Source organism: Eulemur rufifrons, chromosome 3 (genome assembly GCF_041146395.1).
Source record: "Eulemur rufifrons isolate Redbay chromosome 3, OSU_ERuf_1, whole genome shotgun sequence".
NCBI lineage: Eukaryota > Metazoa > Chordata > Mammalia > Primates > Lemuridae > Eulemur > Eulemur rufifrons.
The window spans coordinates 81,517,975-81,538,937 of NC_090985.1; the positions used below are offsets into that span (position 1 = coordinate 81,517,975).

The 20,963-nt window shown below is 35.9% G+C and overlaps 1 protein-coding gene across 8 annotated transcripts in view; it reads left to right on the plus strand.

Annotated features, from left to right (window-relative positions):
• STAU2 (staufen double-stranded RNA binding protein 2) overlaps window positions 1-20,963 on the plus strand; it is a 291,848-nt gene that overhangs the window by 30,005 nt on the left and 240,880 nt on the right. For 3 of the 8 annotated variants that reach the window (XM_069465515.1, XM_069465517.1, XM_069465522.1), the window contains 2 exons: window positions 478-605; window positions 14,836-14,995. The exons of 1 other annotated variant lie outside the window; for it this stretch is intronic. In XM_069465515.1, the coding sequence (XP_069321616.1) occupies window positions 492-605; window positions 14,836-14,995 (274 nt within the window). In that variant the 5' untranslated portion in view covers window positions 478-491. Of the gene's footprint in view, window positions 1-477; window positions 606-12,988; window positions 13,047-14,835; window positions 14,996-20,963 lie in introns of those variants that run through there. 4 more of the 8 variants (XM_069465520.1, XM_069465516.1, XM_069465521.1 and 1 more) reach the window with 2 other exon arrangements.

A 20,963-nucleotide genomic window follows, 5' to 3' on the forward strand; every position in this document is an offset into this window, starting at 1 on the left:
TTAGGACTTGATTTCCCAGTCTAGAGCTTTTTCTACTAACATGCTGCCTCAAAAATGAGAAGGAAAAAAATTAAGATGAAAAGATAAAAAAGGTAGACAAAATTTGGTTTTATTGTAATAAGAATTAGAAGACATGTTTCTAGTAAATTGTTTTAGGAGGAAAGGAAAGTTTATAAGATAAATTAAAAATTATTAAATCTTACATTATTTTAAAATCTTTAAGCATACTATCATATTTTTCTATAGAGAGCAACTTAGGTTCTAGGAAAAAATTACCTTAATTTATTGTTTAAAATGTGATATATTTATGTTGCATGTAATGGAAGACATTAGATGATTTGAATTTTTTAAATACAAAATTCATGAAAATAATTCCAAATATACAATCTGACGTTAGTCTATAAAAGTCAAAACTAGTTTTTCTTCCATTTTGTAAAGTCATTCTTCACAAAAACTTTATAGCCTTTTTATTTACAGCTCTCCAAGATAAAATGGCAACCCCAAAAGAGAAAACTCCAATGTGTCTGGTAAATGAGTTAGCCCGTTTCAATAGAGTCCAACCCCAGTATAAACTTCTGAATGAAAGAGGGCCTGCTCATTCGAAGGTAAGGTTATGAGAGAGGTGGTGAGACATGCTTATCAAACTAACAGATTTATCATCTCAGATTTTAATTGTGTTTTATTTTTTGGAGTGGGGGTTCAGTGGATGGCTTTCTGAAGGCTTTTAGCTGTACGTTAATATTTTGAAGTTTATAACTATTTTATAGCTCGTTATGACTTACAAAGCTTTTTGAGATAAGTACTTCATGCAAACCTTAATAAAACTGCATAAGATATAGATGTTTGATTTCAATTTTGTGAATTAAACTCAGGCACAGAAAAATTAAGTAACTTGCTTAGTAGTTCGTAAGTGCCAGTACCAGTACTTGAATATGTGTTCTTTGGCTCCCAGGTACAGTGTACTTTCCATTAAATCACAGCTGCTAAAGTAAAAATGGAGACAGAACAAATATACCAACAGTTACCCAGTGAGACATCTTTTTCAATGTGATGTTTAATTCTAAGATTCATCATTTATAAAAGCTATTTATACTAGTATTATTATTATCTGTGCATTCACTTATAATATCGTTCTTTTAAATGGAAAGCAATTTTTATTTATGTATAGTTATATATATGTTTGCTATATACATGTTACAAAGAAATATACAACTGCTGCATTTATATTTGAGCTCTATTCATCTGTCTAAAAAGTCTTAGTTGTGTATAATTTTCCATGGCAAATTGTAAATCTTGGATGTTGGAGATTGTAATAATGCTCATAAATTTTGTATACAATGTGGAAGTTTTTGTTCTCTAAGGCTTGGTTAATCTCCATAAAGCAACTGGCCATTGGGTTGTTTTCTAGCATCTCCCTCAAAGTAAGGAAAATAAGATAAAACTATAGTGCATCAGTTTTGTTCACTATTAGTGGCTTTTATAAAGTAAAAGATTTATGGGCAACAATTTAATTTGTTGATAACATCTCTTATTCTTACATTAGCAGAGAAGATAGTTGTGGTCTTTGTCTCCCTGTCCAGCCGTGTATACTGTCTCTTTCTGTCCAATTATGTTGAACTGTTTTCATTGCTCAGAATGTTTCATGTTCTTTTCACATTTTTCTGCCATTGCCTAAGTTGTAGTCTTTCTGCCTTTAAAGTTCTTTTGCACTTATTCTTTTTTTTTTTTTTTTTTTGAGACAAAGTCTTGCTTTGTTGCCCAGGCTAGAGTGAGTGCCGTGACGTCAGCCTAGCTCACAGCAACCTCAAACTCCTGGGCTCAAGTGATCCTCCTGCCTCAGCCTCCTGAGTAGCTGGGACTACAGGCATGCGCCACCATGCCTGGCTAATATTTTCTATATATTTTTAGTTGTCCAGCTAATTTCTTTCTATTTTTAGTAGAGACGAGGTCTCGCTCTTGCTGGTCTTGAACTCCAGAGCTCAAACGATCCGCCCGCCTCTGCCCCCCAGAGTGCTAGGATTACAGGCGGGAGCCACCATGCCTGGCCCATTTTTGAACACTTAACTCCCACATTACACCTTCTAAACTTCTGTGAAACCTTATCTGATCCCTCTGGGCCTCTAGTGGGACCTGTAGTTCTCAGTTGTAGTCATTACTATGTTGTAGTACAATAGTATCTGTTGGTTTCTACATTTTGTGCTAGATTGAATTTATTCAGGGGTATTTTACTCTTCTACATTTCCTGGTTCCTTTAATATGTGTCCTCTTTGCCCCTCATTGCCAATTCCAGGTATTCTTCCTTGAGATAATCTCTCAGTTTTGAATTTCATGTTATCAGACTAATTTCCCACATGCCCCCACTCATGGCTGTCATTTACTGACTTCCGGGTGCTTCCATCAGATTTCTTTCTTTCTTTTTTTTTTTTTTTTTTTTAAGACAGAGTCTTGCTTTGTTGCCCTGGCTAGAGTGAGTGCTGTGGCGTCAGCCTAGCTCACAGCAACCTCAAACTCCTGGGCTTAAGCGATCCTACTGCCTCAGCCTCCTGAGTAGCTGGGACAGGCATGTGCCACCAGGCCTGGCTAATTTTTTCTATATATATTTTAGTTGGCCAGATAATTTCTTTCTATTTTTAGTAGAGACAGGGTCTTGCTCTTGCTCAGGCTGGTCTCAAATTCCTGACCTTGAGCGATCTACCCACCTCGGCCTCCCAGAGTGCTAGGATTACAGGCGTGAGCCACCGCGCCCGGCCTCCATCAGATTTCTTATGGCTCACTTTCACTCTCTTCAACATTCCTCCTGTTTTAATTTTTGGTAATTTTAATGTCTAAATAGATGATTGTTCCAACATGCTGACCTTTCAGTTCTTTGAACTTCTCTGTTGACCTTGTTCTCACTCCCTTTCAGCCACTCATTCCTGTAATCACATTCTCGACTATCATTACCAATAACTGCATAATTTTATTTCCAAGTATTCATCTCTCTCTGACACTTGCCCCCTAACTTTCTAGTTCATTCCCTCTAATTTGACTTAAACAGTCCTTCCATACTGCAAATTCACTTTGTTTTTTTTTACTATTCCTCACTTCCCTCAGTCCTCATGTAGCCTCTTAACCGACTTAAATTCTACATGCCTTGTATGTTTGTACCCTTAGCTAGCTTGCCTCTCTTGGTAGGATACTTGCTTGGCATAATCTCAGTCTCAAATCTGGACTCTGCCTTCCATTCTCAATTATGGATGAACTGCCTGAGAGGCCAACCCCTTTATTTGTGTCTTAGATCCCAATGCCTTTATACCCATTCAAGGCCATTTCTCCAGCTTTGCTTCCTCTGTCTTCACCCCTCCTCTTTTCTTCTTTGTCATCAATTTCTTCTTTGAATGGATCATTCCCATCAGCACAGAGACATGCTATTATTTTTTCCCATCTTAAAAGAAAATTTCTTGGCTCTACTTCCTCCTGCAGTTTATAACCTCATTTCTTCTTTGCTTTGCAGCAACACTCCTTAAAAGAGTTGTCTGTACTAGCTGTTTCCAACTCTTCCATTTGCTCTTTATTCGGGATATTGTTCCTGCCACTCCCACCATTTAAACCTGGTCTTTAAAAAAAAAAACCTGGCCTAGGGAAGATCACCAGCTACCTCCTTGTTAAATGATTAGTTGTCAGTACTATCAATTGTCAATACTGACATTACTTGGCTTATCAGCTGTATTCGATACAGGTGATCTCTCAACCTTGTTGAAATACTTCATTCATTTGGCTTCCAAGACACTGTGCTCACTGCTTTTCCAATTAATCTCACTGGCCACATTTTAAAAGTTTCTTTTGCTTCCCGCCCGCTGCCCCCGTTATTTCCCAGACCCCTGATGTTCAGACCTTGGACCTCTTCTCACTCTCTTGACTTACTTCATTAATGATCTCATAGATTTAAATAACATATGCATGTAATAATGTTCAAATTTATGTTTTCAGCTCAGAGCTCTTCCCTGTGCTCTAGAATTATGTATCTAACGGCCTACTTCATCTTTACTTGGGTATCTTGTAGATATCTCAAACTGAGCACATCTGAAATTGAATTCCTGATCTCTGTCACACACACACATTTTATTTTTCTCAGTAGGACTTAGCACCTTCAAATACTATGTGTTATTTTATTGTTTGTCTCCCCCAAATATATCCCCAATGCTAGAATGGAGCACATAGTAGGCACTGTAAAAGTATTTGTTAGGGGCCGGCCGTGGTGGCTCACGCCTGTATTCCTAGCACTCTGGGAGGCCGAGGCGGGAGGATCGCTTGAGCTCAGTTCGAGACCAGCCTGAGCTACAGCGAGACCCCGTCTCTACTAAAAATAGAAAAATTAGCCAGGCATGGTGGCATGCGCCTGTAGTCCCAGCTACTTGGGAGGCTGAAGCAGGAGAATTGCTTGAGCCCAGGACTTTCAGGTTGCTGTCAGCTAGGCTGATGCTCCAGCACTCTAGCCTAGGTGACAGAGCAAGACTCCATTTCAAAAAAAAAAAAAAAAAGTATTTGTTAGGCACACAATAAGTATTAATATTTGTTGAATGAGTGAATGAATGAAAAATTGAGTTATCGCTATGTGTAGATATCAGTGAATAAGCTTTTCTGAAAGACAAAAGAAAAGAGGCTAAAGGTTCTTTGCTGTAACTTCAATGGATAGATATAAAATAGTGCATCTGGAAAAACAAAACTAAAGTTATTCTCTAAAGAGACTTTAAAAATAATGAACAAGGAAAAATTTTATTTGAAGCAATTTTGCTATTCAAATTTTTTCCATTGTTTTGAATATTAAGGGAAGATAGATATAAGAAGAAAAATATTTGATAATTTTATTATGGGTCTTTTCCTGTTTTCAAAAGTGTGCATCTAATACTATATATCTATTAATCATTTTATTTGAGGACTCCACTTTAGTTATTCTACTACTTTGATAATGTTTTACTTTGGATTTACTTAGTGATTGGTATTTTGGCAGTAGGATTTTTGGTTTTTCAAAATAGATTTTCCTGTTAAATTTTTTTGACATTGGTCTAGGTTGAAAGTGAAGACAAATTGTGAAGTGGAAGAATAATTTTTATGTATTCATGTACAAATAGAAATCAGCAAACTAGGATGTGTTAGAAGGATTCAGCATATACACTAAAAGACAAAATAAGTATGATGCTTTTCCCATGTTTGCTTTTAAGATCTTGGCCTAAATCTTAAGTTATAATCCAGAGAAAGAGTGTGTTTTTAAGCATTCATTGAAAGCATTCCAAATCTCAAAGAGTTCCATCAACTCACATTTCCTCTGAGGAGCACTGTTTATCCTGGAATTGAGTTCTAGTTCTGCAGGAGTAGAAACAGTATGGGCAGGGTCTTCCTTGACTCTGGTATTTTAGCTAGACTAATTGATCTTAGCTCTGAAGTCCCTCCTGAATGCTCGTAGATATTCGGGTTTTAGTCCAGGGTGATGTTGCTGTCACCCTAGAAGGGAAGAGCTAGGTACTCTTAACAGTTGGTGACACCACTCCTATCGCCCATGTTTGGTAAAGAAAGGCCAGGCTACCTGGGAAAATTCTGGAGAATCCAGGAGGAATTTGAATTTCCCTAATATTCTTTAGGAATCCATTGTAATTTTTGGAGGGGCTTGTGAACTGACTTTATATCTATCTCTTTCTCTCATTGCCAGGGTTTCAAAGGCTGAACAGATTTATTGTGGTGAAAGTGGACTACTGTGGATCTCTTCTTTTTTTTAGATAGTCCCAGGATTCTTTTAAGTTTTAGGGAGATTTGGAGATCCCGTTTGCTAACCTATGCCTGTTGATCTAGGTGCTTTGGTCATAGATTACCTCATTTAGCCTGTAGCTCATTTTAAAAAGAGTATTAGAATAATCGGCATATTCTTGAATGAAAGATGATATTTAGGAGTTTAATATTAATTAGCATAATTCATATTAATATTGGTTGGCTAAGTCTGGATCCCTTTTGTGAAAAGCAAAGTCATTGTAGTCATACATGTCCACCAGTGGCTTTAAGTGAGACATAATATTTATTTTATTTTTTAAATTTTAATTTAATTTTTTTTTTTTGAGACAGAGTCTCACTCTGTTGCCTGGACTAGAGTGCTGTGGTGTCAGCTTAGCTCACAGCAACCTCAAACTCCTGGGCTCAAGCAATCCTTCTGCCTCAGCCTCCTGAGTAGCTGGGACTACAGGCATGCGCCACCATGCCTGGCTAATATTTTCTATATATTTTTTAGTTGTCCAGGTAATTTCTTTCTACTTTTAGTAGAGATGGGGGGGGTCTCGCTCTTGCTCAGGCTGGTCTCGAACTCCTGAGCTCAAACGATCCACTCGCCTCGGCCTCCCAGAGTGCTAGGATTATAGGTGTGAGCCACCTCGCCCGGCCCATTTTCTTTTTCTGTGTACTTCCAGTGGAAGTATAGGATAAAGGAATAAGAGGATAATGAAAGGGAAGTTTAGGAGAAAGTTGTAAGAGAGAATATAAGTAAAAAGATGGGAGAAACTTTTCTGTAGCAATGCAAACTGATTTCTTTCAAAATTTAAACCCATGCCAAAAGTACTGTTTCTGTTCCATTTTATATCTTTGTGAAAAAAAGAATAAACATTTGCATTGTTTATTTCTCATGCCTCTTTGTAATCCATCTCTCTTTGTACCTGAGACCCCAGGTAGCTACTGAATTGCTTTCTGTGACTGTAGATTAGTTTGCATTTTCTAGAACTTTATATAAGTATAATCATATGATATGTATTCTTACCAGACTTCTTTCACTTAGCATAGTTTATTAATATTTTAAGTATGCTTAATGTTTTACATGTATCAATACTTCTTCCTTTTTATTGCTTAGAAGTAGTACATTGTGTGGATGTAGTACAATTTTTTTTTGCACCATTCATCTGTTGATGGATATTTTGTTTTTAGCTTTTTTGATGTTACAATAAAGCTACTTTGAATATTTGTGTACAAGTCTTTGTATGGACACATATTTCCTTTTCTTTTTTCCTATTTTCTTTATTTCTTTGGTCATAATAGGAGTGGCAGGAACATATATAGCAATGTATGTTTAACTTTTTATATTCTCATCAGCAATGTATGAGAGTTCTAGTTTCTCTTCCCACTTGCCTACAGGTGATATGGTTAGTCTTTTTAATTTTAGCCATTCTAAGGTGTTTTGTGGTATCTCATTGTGGGTTTTTTTTTTTTTTTTTTGGTTTGAGACAGGGTCTCACTCTGTTGCCCAGGCTAAAGTGCAGTGGCATCATCATAGCTCATCGCAAATCACAAACTCCCAGGTAGAAGAATCAGTGAACTTGAAGACGGGGCAATTGAAATTACATAGTCTAAGTACCAGAAAGAAAAAAATGTAAAGAAAAATGACAAACAGAGCCTAAGGGACCTATGAGACACTATCAAGTGTACAAACATACCCATTATGGAAGTCTCACAAGGAAGAGAAAAGGAAAAAGAAACAGAAAAAATATTTTTGTTTATGGTACAAGGTATTAAATGAGGTCCATTCTTTTTTGCATATGGATATCTAGTTGTTAAAGAGATTATCCTTTGTCCACTGTTGCCTTTGCACCTTTGTCAAAAATTAGCTCTCTGTGTGTGCACAAGTGTGCTTATTTCCGACTCTGTTTTGTTCTGTTGATCTATTTTTTAATTGTTTTTGAGATAGAGTCTTGCTCGGTTGCCCTGGGTAGAGAGTGCACTGGGCATTATTGTAGCTCACAGCAACCTCAACTCCTGGGCTCAAATGATCCTCTTGCCTCAGCCTCTCGAGTAGATGGGACTACAGGCGCAAGCTGCCAGGCCTGGCTAATTTTTCTATTTTTAGTAGAGATGGGGGTCTCACTCTTGCTCAGGTTGGTCTTGAACTCTTGAGCTCAAGCAATTCTCCTGCCTCGGCCTCCCGGAGTGCTAGGTTTAAAGGCATGAGCATCTGTGCCCAGCCTATTTTTCTGTCTTTATGTCAATACTATGCTATTTTGGTTACCGTAGCTTTATATTTTTTGAAGTCTGTTAGTGGTAGCCCTCCAATTTTGTTCTTTTTCTGAGGTTTTTTTTGGCTGTTCTGTGTCCTTTGCATTTAATATGAATTTTCAAGTCAGCTTGTCCATTTCTATAAAAAAAGTCCTGCTGGCATTTTGAATAGCACTGTCATGAATCTATAGCTCAATTTGGAGAAAATTAACATCTTAACAAAACTGAGTATTCCAAGCTATGAACAAGTTATATCTCTCATTTATTTGGTATTCCTTAATCTCTTTCGGTGATATTTTATAGTTTTCAGTGGATAGGTATTTGATGTCTTTTATCTTTATCCCTAAGTACTTCATATTTTGATGCTATTGTAAGTGACGTTTTTTAACATTTAATTTCTAATTGTTCTCATTGGTCATTGCTAGTATATAAAAATATGCTGATTCCTATATATTGATCTAGAATCCTGTATTCTTACTAAATTCACTTATCAATTCACTAGTGTTCATGCTTTATCTTTATTATTTTCAATTTTTAAAGATTTTCTTGGGTTTCTTCATGCTTTCTGGGAATAAAGACAATTTTTAATCTTCCTTTCCAATCTGGATGTCTTTTATTTCTCTTGCCTGATTACACTGGCTGGAACCTGCAGTGCTATGTTGAATAGAAATGGTGAGAACAGACATCTGTGTCTTGTTCCTGACCTTATGGGAAATCCTTCTCTTTGTCTCTATTAATTATGATGTTAGTTGTAGGTTTTTTGGTAGGTGTCAAATATCAGATTGAGGAAATTCCTTCCTATCTGTTATTTGCTAAGAGGTTTTTTTTTTTTTTTTTTTTTTTTTTTTTTTGAGACAGAGTCTCACTTTGTTGCCCAGGCTAGAGTGAGTGCCGTGGCGTCAGCCTAGCTCACAGCAACCTCAAACTCCTGGGCTCAAGCGATCCTCCTGCCTCAGCCTCCCGAGTAGCTGGGACTATAGGCATGCGCCACTATCCCCGGCTAATTTTTCTATATATATATTTTTAGTTGTCCATATAATTTTTTTCTATTTTTAGTAGAGACGGGGTCTCGCTCTTGCTCAGGCTGGTCTCGAACTCCTGACCTTGAGCGATCCACCCGCCTGGGCCTCCCAGAGTGCTAGGATTACAGGCGTGAGCCACCGCGCCCAGCCTAAGAGGTTTTTTTAACATGAATATGCATTGATTTTTGTCATATGATTCTTCTACATTGAGATGGTCATATGGTTTTCTGTTTTTACTTTTTTGATATTGTGAATTATATTGATTGATTCTCTAATGTAGAACCTACCCTGCATTCCTGGGATAAAATGCTTGGTTATAATGTATTATCTCATTTCTATACTAATGGATTCTATTTGTTAATACATTTTTTTAAAGAATTTTTACATTTATTTTTATGAGGGATATTGGTTTATAGATTTGTTTTCTCTAGTGATACCTTATTCTGATTTTGGTATCAAGGTAGTGCTGGGTTCATAGAATAAGTTGGGGAGTGTTCCTTCTTTAATTTTTGGTAAGAGTTGTGGAAATTGGTATTATTTCTTCCTTAAATATTTGGCAGAATTTACCACTGAAGTCATCGAGGCCTGGAGTTTTCTTTGTGGAAAATTTTTTAATTACAAATTCAATTTTTTAAATATATATAGGGCTATTCAGATTACCTTTTTCTTCTTGGATAAGCTTTGATAGTTTGTGTCTTCCAGGGAATTTAAATTGCTGATTTTATTGGCACAAAGTTATTCAAAAATATTCCCTTTTTTTAAATACTTGTAGAATCTGTAGTTATGTCACTTCTCTCATTCCTGATATTAGTAATTTGTGTTTTAATTATTTTTCATGATTATTCTGGTGAGTGGTTTACTAATTTTATTGATCTTTGCAATGAATCAGCTTTTTTTCATTGATTTTTTTTCCTGTTTTTTAAATTTTAATGTCTGCTTTAATTTTATTATTGTTTTCTATTTAAATTTGGTTTAATTTGCTATTATTTTTCTAGTTTTTTAAGATAGAATGAAAGTAATTTATTTGAGATGATTCTTTTTTTTTTTTTTTTTTGAGTCAGGGTCTCTCTCTGTTGCCCATGCTAGAGTACAATGGTGTCATCATAGCTCACTTCAATCTCAAACTCCTGGGCTCAAGTTATCCTTCTACCTCAGCCTCCCAAGTAACTAGGACTACAGGTGCACACCACCATTCCTGGCTACTTCTTTTCTAATATAGGCATTTAGTGCTGTAAATTTCCACTAGTTACTGTTTTAATGGTGTCTTCTAAGATTTTGTTTCTGTTTTTTTTCAGTTTAAAATTTTAAGAAGAAAAAAACCAAACTTTTTTCTTTTTACTGTTCCATTCAACACAGAACACTTCTATGACCAGATGTGTGTAGGTTCCCCCCACCCTCACACCAATTAGTTCTCCAGAGGATACCAACTGGGTGTCCTATAACAATTCAGTTCTGACGCTATCTAGCGGGGGATAGTATCAGATCCCATAGATTGAGAGCCTAGTCCCACAAGACCGCCCCAACTTCAGGTACCAGTCAATACCTACTGATTGTCACCCATACTCTGACTGATTGGCTACAAAGAGGGGCTCCTATGACCCCTTCCTCGGGTTTTATTAATTTCCTAAGATGGCTCACAGAACTTAGGAAAACACTTTACTTAACATTCACTGGCTTATTATAAAAGATATCACAAAGGAAACAGATCAACAGCCAGATGAAGAGATGGATAGGGCGAGGTATTGGGGGAGGGACCGCAAGGTTCAATTCCGTCTCTGGATATGCCACCCTCCTGGCACCGCCAAGTGTTCAGCCACTGAAGCTCATCAAATTTCGTTGTTCAAGAATTCTTATAGATCTTTTATGTGCCCTTCCTTTTGCTCTCCCTTTGTTGCAACAGTGGGTCCGGTTGTCATCTGTGGTATATGTATCACACTGTGTAAACGTGTATGTTGCTTTTGCTCTATAAGCCTGTCTTTTCTCTCCTCAATAAACCTTATTTTTGTGCTTGCCTTAAAAAAAAAAAAAAAAAAAAAAAAGACTTCTTATAGAGCTTCCTGTTTAGGCCCCTCCCCAGTTTGGTGGGTGGGGCTAAAAATTGCAACCCTCTAATCCTCTAATCACTTGGTCTTTCTGTTGCCTTGGCCCATCTTAGGCTATCTAAGGGCCCCTCCCTGAGTAACTTCATTAACATAAACTCAAGTTATTAAAGGAGTTCATTATGAATAACAAAAGACACTCCTATCACTCAGGAAATTCCAGGGGTTTTAGGAGCCCTATTACAGGAACCAGGGACAAAGTCCAAATATATTTCATATTATACTACAAAAATACTTTCTCATTTTCCTTTTGATTTTTTCTTTAGCCCGTGAGTTACTTAGAGATGTGTTATTTAATTTCCAAATATTTAGAGATTTTTCCAGAGATCTTTCTGTTATTGATTTGTAATTTTATTCTCTTTTGGTCTGTGAACATACTTTGTGTTACTTGAATTCTTTGTATTTATTGAGACTTATTTTATGGCCCAGAATATGGTCTGTCTTGGTAAATGTTCTGTGATAAATTGAGAACAAATGTATATTCTACTCTTCTTGGTTGGATTGTTCTGAAAATGTCAGTCAGGTTGTGTTGGTTGATAGTGTTATTCAAGTCTTCTGTATTATTGGCTGACTTTTTGCTTATTATATCAGTTATAGAGGGTACATTGAATCTGACTTTAATTGTGAATTTTTTGCAGTTCTTTCAGATTTTGCTTCATTTATTTTGAAGCTGTGTTATTAGGTACCTAAGTGTTCAGAATTGGTATGTCTTCTTGATTAATTGGTCCCTTTATCCATAGACCTTCATTACCACTAGTTGTAGTCTTTGCTCTGAAATCTACTTTGATACTAATACATCCATTCTAACTTCTCATTGATTTATGTTAGCATGATATACTTTTTTCTATCCCATTACTTTAAAGCCTGAACTGTTAGGAGAATAATGGATGGAACATTTTGGACTGTGAACTGATTTAGAAGGGGAGGAGTGGAAGGAGATGATGTTTTATTTGACTTTATACCTCTTGAGCTTGTGGAAATACCCAGCAGACAATTAGATTATGTGATTGTTGTTTAGGATACATCAGGTCTGGAGACAGGTTTTCCTGATACTCTCAGGAATCTCAAGTTCTAATATTCACCAGGGTATTTCTGTTTTTAAGCATATGAGATATATATGAGATTTTATGTATATACACATATATATCTCATATAAAAAGCTCTTTCTCTCTCGTTTTTTTTTTAATTTTCTTTCACCATAGAAGAAAAATAGGAAAAAAAGCTTTTATACATCATGGAAAGCCTTTAAACTTTCTCATCTTTGTGGCAAAGTTCTTTGTTAAATGCCAATTTGAAAAAAGAGCTAGTCATTGAAAAATCATTGTAAAATCAGGTAAATGTTTCAAAGATAAGTTTTAGGGCCGGGTGTGGTGACTCACAACTATAATAGGCTGAGGCGGGAGGATGGCTCGAGGTCAGGAGTTCAAGACCAGCCTGAGCAAGAGCAAGACCCCGTCTCTACTAAAAATAGAAAGAAATTAGCTGGACAACTAAAAATATATATAGAAAAAATTAGCCGGGCTTGGTGGCACATGCCTGTAGTCCCAGCTACTCAGGAGGCTGAGGCAGTAGGATTGCTTGAGCCCAGGAGTTTGAGGTGATGTGAGCTAGGCTGGTGCCATGGCACTCTAGCCCAGGCAACAGAGTGAGACACTGTCTCAAAAAACAAAAGATAAGTTTTAGGTATATATTTTATTTTATTTTTTATTTTTATTTCAATAGATTTAGGGGTACAAGTGGTTTTGTTACATGGATGAATTGTATAGTGGTGGTCTGGGCTTTTGGTATACCCATTACCCAAACAATGTACGTTGTACCCAACAGGTAATTTTTCCGTCCTTCACCTCGCTCCCAAACGCCCCCATTCTGGGTCTCCAGTGTCCATTATACCACTACATATACCCCATGTGTACCCATAGCATAGGTATGTATTTTAAACTGAATTAGAATAAAATTAAAGTTAATAGTTTTTAATAGGTATGTATATATTTTGAATTTCAAATGATGGTAAATATTTTCCAGTTCTGTATTTTGAAAAAATTGTAAACTTAAAAAAAATTGAAAGTGTAGTATAATAGGCACTCATATCTTTCAGATTCACTAATCATTAATATATTTGCCACATTTCTTTATTTCTTGCTTCCTCTATGTGGACATACATGTTTTGCTTGAACAGTTTGAAAGTAAATTTCAGCTACTATGACACTTCACCCTTAACCATTTACATATCTATCTTGTAGGCCTAAAGAGATTCTTCTGCATAACCACAATACTATCATCACACAAGAAATTTAACCTTATAAACCTATTATTTTATATAGTACATAATCAAATTTCCCCAGTTGTCCTCTAAATGTCCTTATAGCTTTTTTTGCTTCCCATTACAAATCTAATCAAGGATCATACATATTTATCATGTCTTTTCATGTCTCTTTCGCATCCTGTAATCTTTAACAGCCTCCCTGCATTCTTTTGTTTGTTTTTTTCCTTTCATGACATTGTCATTTTTGGAGTATAGACCATTTGTCTTATAGAATATCCTATAATGTAGATCTGTCTGATTGCTGCCCTGTGATTAGATTCAGATTAAACATTTTCGGCCAAGAATACTCCATAGTTGTTGATGTGTACATCTCACTGGATTATGTCAGGTGGCACGTGATGTCAATTAGTATGATTATTGATGAAACCAACCTTAGATATTTTCTACTGGATTTTCTCTCTGCAAAGATACATTTGTTTCTTTGTAATAATTAATAAGTATTTTGGGGTTGATACTGGGCATTCCTACAAAATAGCAAGAAATATGTGGAGTGAAACTGATTATGTGTATATCATGTAACCTGGTCCTAAATTTTAAAGGTGAATAATGGATTTTTGGGCTCATGTGGAAATATGGTGTGAATGGAATGTAGGATGCGTGAGAGTAAGGATGTGTGTGAAATGAGAATGGGCAGGTAGAACCATGGTGCCCTGCTAAAATGTGAATATGTGAAGGTTTTTAACCTGGTATTGATTGGGGTGATGAAATTGGATCTGAATTTTAGGAAGTTAGTTTTAGCAGTGATCAGCTGGGAGATTATTACATCTAAGCTAAAGATGATGAAATGTTGGATCCAGGGCAACATTTGGCAGAGAGAGAAGGAAGATTTGAGAAATATTTATTAGGTTAAAGTGGACAGAATTTAGTGACTGGTTAAATGTTGTGGGGATTGAGAGTTTCTTGGTGATATAATATATAATAGGATTGCCTTATTCATTGACTAGATTGTGCAAAGTATAGTATTTAAGGTATTAGATTTTATGAAAGTGTTACGAAGACAGGGCCTTTTGGCCTCTCTTACAGTTTATCTTTCCCTCCCCGCTTTCATAGTTTCTCTTACCCTTTCTACTTATTCTTCTTTTCTAAGGACTATTTGAATAACGTTAACAATGTGATTCTATTTAGTTGAAAGATTTCTTCTTGATTTATTCTACCCAAAATGATGTATGCTTAGAACCACTATTAAGCTTTTGAATAGGACAGAACAGTATTTGATACAATCTCTTAAAATTCCTTTATTAGGTAGAATAACATTTTGTTGCAAATGATCTCTGTAAGGTTAACTGTAGCTCTAAAATTCTGATTCTGTGGTATATTTATTTTTTTCTCAGTCTATTTTATTTCCTGAAAAATTCTTAATGTTTTCTTTGTCTGTTTATGTTTTTCTAAGATGTTCTCAGTGCAGCTGAGTCTTGGCGAGCAGACATGGGAATCCGAGGGGAGCAGTATAAAGAAAGCCCAACAAGCTGTTGCTAATAAAGCTTTGACCGAATCCGTGCTTCCCAAGCCGGTTCAGAAACCAGCCAAAAGTAATGTTAATAATAACCCAGGTATGGCACTGACCTATTTCCATTCTGTTGTGTTGTGTGCTGTATGTGTTATTCTCTGTATGTTTCATTTATAGCAGTCCAGTCTTACAGTCAACAGGTATTAATAGAACACATTTGCACATACACATAAGGCAGCAAAATAATAACTGAAGGGGAGGGAATGAAGAAGGTAATTGTAATTATTTTAAAAATTTGCTTTGGTGGATACTATAAAGGTACATTATTTACTTTTTTAATGTTGGCAAAAATACATTTGAATACAAAGCACAGAAAATTTGACTGAGTTTTTTTTCTAACATAAAAATAGAAATGATCAATTTCTCTTTTTAAATTCATAATATGTAATTTTAATTAAAAATTATTTAGTTTAAGAAAAAATTATACAATTTGCCCTAAGCATTTTATTATTTTGCTTGTTGGTAAAAAATTTTAGAAATGATTGATACTCAATTTAGAAAATTTATGTAAAGTTTATTAAGAAACTCACAAATTCTGAAAACCACCTGTATGCAAAATACTGCTAGGTAAATGATTGTTCTAATTTTAAGCTCCTAAGAATAATTTTAAAAAGTTGTTCGAATTGTATATAATACCAGCAGCATTATATGTCCAATTATCTATTGGGAAGAGTCAAACCTATATTTTGGACCATAGTGTATTAATTGATGACATCAAGTTAATAAAGTTTCTATAAGTTTAGTACCAGCCATACATCCATTTACTCATTCATTGGTTAGCTTATTAATTCAAGTGGTTACCTTTTGCCATAGGTATTTTTATGATAGAGTAAAAAGAAAGATACTGTGCCTGCTACTGACTCTGTAATCTATTTAATTGTAGTTTACATACTTATAATCAACTCACATTGACAATCATTTCTTTCTTATGTGGCCTGTGCTAGGTAGACATACTCTGGTTTTTCAAGGACTACCCTTTCCAGAATCCATGGCTTTCCTAATACGAGTCTCTTCACTTATGTTCAGCTGATTGCAGTATTTATTAAGTAAGCTTAAATAAGCCAAAATGTTATTACAACAAAGAAAAAAACTTATTCTGTTCGGTTTGAAATTGATAAGAGACTTTCTACTTTTTTAATTTTTAAAAACCTCTTCAGAGTATTGGTTGATCATTTGTACCGTACTGCCACTATTTATTAAGCACTTGCTTTTATATATCTAAGGGTTTTAAAACATCCTTTTCAGTGAGGATCTTAAAGTCTTACACATGAACGTGTAACTTAATGGTCAAGAGTAAGTGCCAAGTGGATAATTTTAATAAAAGCTGTCAGTATTGTAGGTGATAAATACGGACTGAAGTGGTTGAAGTAAGATACGGGCCTCACATGAAAAGTAGGCAGGTATATGGGAAGGGAAAAAATATTCTAGACTTAGGGAATACTATGAGGAAAGGTATTAGAGTAGAAATCTGGACAATGGGTTTGGCAAAAAAAATTTTTTTTTGGTAGATGGTTTTTAATTAAAGCAAGTAAGTGACTAGTAAGAGATAAGACTGGAGATGTAGGTATGAGTGGATTGTGATGGGCTTGCGTGCCAGCTTTATGAGATTAAATTGTATCTGTAGTTTTCAGGACTTAATATTTAGGAGCAAGTGGATGATACATTTAAAAGAGTATTTTAGGAAGTTCAGTTTGACATGTGAATGGAAGGTGGAAAATACCAAATGCAAGGAAACCATTGCCATAGTTTATGGGTGACGAAACAAAGAAAGAAATTTGTTTTCATTGAGTACTGTATGCTCCCTGCTCTGCAAGCGTTTTGGGAGTGGCATTTGGAATGAAATAGAACAAGTTCTCCAAGGCATATAATGTAAAGCAAGAGCAGTTAATTGTGTGCTGAGCTTTGGGTCAAGTCCACATTTAGAAGATTATAGCAGGAAGTAAATCAGCAAAAGTTTCAGAGGAAGGAAACAGGAGAGCACCTGGAAGTCTAGTGGAAATAAGAATTTCCACTGTCAAATGTTGCAGTGAGCTGAGAGAATGAATAAATATTTGGGGGTAAACTTTTAAAATATAGTATTACCTTGAGACAAGTACACACATTACAATTGTAGAGCTTGACGAATTTTTACACTGTGAACACTTTACCACAGGCTTTACCAGTGCTCAGAAGCCTCCCTCATGTCCTCTTCCGTTGATTAAGCAACTCAAAGGGGAAACCACTATTCTGATTTCTGTCAGATTATTTGTGCCTGTTCGTTAGAATTGTATGGTGTACTCTTGTGATAGCTTGTTTTTCTTGATATTATGTTTATGAGATTCACCTGTGTTATATTTAATATTGCTGTGTAGAATTCCAGTGCATGAATATACCATACTTTACTTATACTATTGATATGTGTTTGGATTATTTCCAGTTTGGGGCTACTAGAAATAATACTGCTGTGAACATTCTTATATGTATACATTTCTGTTGGGAATGGACTTAGGATTGGAACTGTTGGGTCATAGGTTATGAATGTGGTCATTATTAACACATAATGTCAAAAAACAACGGTTTATCCTCCTACCGGCAATATATGAGAGCTCTCCATATCCTTATCAACACTTGGTATCTTCAGCTTTCAAAATTTTAGCTATTCTGCTGAGGGGTACAGTAGTAATTCATTGTGGTTTTAATAATTAATGAAGGTGGGCGTCTTTTCACATACCTGTTGGCATTAGGCTAGCTTCTATTATAAAGGGCCAGTTGGGGCCGGGCACGGTGGCTCACGCCTGTAATCCTAGCACTCTGGGAGGCCGAGGCGGGTGGATTGCTCGAGGTCAGGAGTTCGAGACCAGCCTGAGCAAGAGTGAGACCCCGTCTCTACTAAAAATAGAAAGAAATTATATGGACAACTAAAATATATATATAGAAAAAATTAGCCGGGCATGGTGGTGCATGCCTGTAGTCCCAGCTACTCGGGAGGCTGAGGCAGGAGGATCGCTTGAGCCCAGGAGTTTGAGGTTGCTGTGAGCTAGGCTGACGCCACGGCACTCACTCTAGCCCGGGCAACAGAGTGAGACTCTGTCTCAAAAAAAAAAAATAAATAAATAAAGGGCCAGTTGGAATATTTTTCCCACTTAAAGAAACTGCATTGTCTGGTTTAAAGATTTTTTATTGACTTGTAAGCTTCTTACATATTCTGGATTCATATCTTAGTCAGATGTGTGTTTTGCAAATATCTTTCTATACTCTTAATGGTACATTTTGATGAATAGAAATTCTTTATTTTAATGAATGCTAATTTATTAGTCTTTTCCTTTAAGCTTAGTACTTTTTTGGGTACTATTTAAGACATCTTTGTCTCCCACAGGATATGAAGATAACCTATTATTTCTAGAAGCTCTATTATTTTACCTTTTTAATTTAGATCTGTAGTCTGTCAAAAATTGAGTTTTATGTATGATGTGAGGTAGAGTCAAGAGTTCAAGATTTTTCCTCTTTTTTTAAATATGTGGACATTCAGTTAACCCAGCACCATTTGTTGTAAAGGCAGTCCATTCCTCTCTGCAGTGCAGTGGTCCCTTTGTTGTAAACCATGTGACTGTAACTCACTATTGATAAGCAAGGGGTCTGTGGAGGGGGAAACATTAGTCTGGGTTTTAAATAGTGGTTATGGCCTGGAGAGGGGTTTACAGAATGGTAGATCTTCCAATTAATCAGGGACATATTATAAAACTATTTTGCTTTCTCCTCTCTTTTATTGTTTTAACTATGGAATTAATTTCAAATTTATATAAAATTTGTAGAAATAGTACTTAGAGCTCTCATGTATGCTTCATCCAGATTCCTCATTGTTTTTTTTTTTTTTTTTTTGAAACAGTCTCACTCTGTTGCCTGGGCTAGAGTGCCGTCCATCAGCCTAGCTCACAGCAACCTCAAACTCCTGGGCTCAAGCGATCCTCCTGCCTCAACCTCCCGAGTAGCTGGAACTACAGGCATGCGCCACCATGCCCGGCTAATATTTTCTCTACATATTTTTAGTCCAGCTAATTTCTTTCTATTTTTTAGTAGAGATGGGGTCTCGCGCTTGCTCAGGCTGGTCTCGAACTCCTGAGCTCAAGCGATCCTCCCGCCTCGGCCTCCCAGAGTGCTAGGATTATAGGCGTGAACCACCGCGCCCGGCCCAGATTCTTCATTGTTAGCATATCTGAGGCATTTGGGAATAAACTGTAGATATGATGTCCCATTATTCCTTAGTACTTCAGTGTGCATTTCCTAAGTGCATGGACACTCTCCTGCCAGGAAGTTAACATTGATGGGCATTACCATTTAATCTATAGACTGTTTTCTCATCTCACTGGTTGTCCCAATGAAGTCCTTTATAGATCAAGGATCTAATCAAAATCATGTGTTGTATATACTTATTTCTCTTTGCTCCACTCCATCTGGAACAGTTCCTCAGTCTTTCTTATCTTTTATGACCATAACATTTATGAAGAGTACGGGACCACATAGTTTGTACAGTGCTCCTCAATTGAGTTTGTCTGGTGTTTCTTCATAATTTATGCATTTTTAGCATGAATACCACAGAAATGACGTGGATTCATCTTAATGTTTCATATCAGAAGACACTGATATTGATTTGTCTCATTGGTGATGACTTTTGTCATGTAGTGAAGAGTATGCCAGGCTTCTCTTCTGTAAAGTTAATTAATAAGAATGTTTTATTATTAAATAGTAATTATTAATATTAAATAGTAAATATTTTCTGAGGAGATATTTTGAGGTTATATATAAATATATATAAATATTCTTTTCCTGATTCAACTTTCTTTTACTTTCCAGATTTAGCATTCATTGATAAATCTTGTCAGAATCAATTATGACCCCGAAGGTTGCCAATGGGTGATGTTTTAATTTCAATGTTCTATATAGATTTGTTAGTTGGCATGGTACCTAAGAGTAGAGCTTTCTTTTTTCTCTCATTTTTTTTTTTTTTTGTTTATTTTCATCATTTGTAGACTCTTGGATTCCTATTCTATTTATAGGTTTATAATCTGTCACTATCATTATCCATTTTGATGCTCAGATCATCCCAGGTTTGGCCAGTGGTATGGCCCCTCTGCTCTGACTCCTGTGTCCTTCTTATATTTCTCCATCATTCTCTGGACACTTTTAACTTTCTGGCATAATCATATATTCCTAGGTCATCTTGTATTTTCCTTGCCCCAGCCCTGTAGCCAGCCTTTTCTCCTTGGAGCCCTGGTTAATTAATCATTTCATTTATTCAACAAATATTTATTGAGTGAATGCTATTTTCCAGGGATTTTTCTAACTTCCTACAAAGCAGTTTCAAGTGTTAGTAATATGTTGGTTCTTGAAAACTAGTTACAGCAATTTTCTTTCACCTGCTACGTACAGGAATACAAAATTGTTAATATATGTATTTGTACACCTAATTAATTAGCCTTTTTACATGTATCACTGATAAATGTAGAAATTTCTTTTAGTATATCTAAGAACCATTAAAAATTGGTGATGTGTTTCTAGTTTCAACTCTGTAACCTTTTAACATACAAGGAGCCCTGTGTGATGATTATCTTTATGAAGCCTGGCTCTAACTCTCACACTGGAAACAGTAATACTTAGTATCACCTGGAAGCATCTCATAGTTTGAAGTTACTCTGTAAATGTTGTCTGTGGAAGCATTACTGCCTAGGTAAAGAAAGTGTACACGTGTGGGGGTGTCAGTGCAGTTCTATATAAAAGAGATGGGGATACTTTGTTGTAGGAGTTGAAACCTTTTGGTGTGATCTGTGCTTTTCTGCTTCTCTTCTAATTTCCTTCACAAAGACCAGTTTCTAACATTTCTATGAGGACAATATACTATGGTCTTACTTTCAAATGTGGAATTCATATAAGGTTATTTATTTAAATGATATGAACATAACACTTTTACATATTTCAAAATCTAATCTGTGGTATGAGTGACAGACATAGTGTATCTCACCAGTGCATTCGGATCA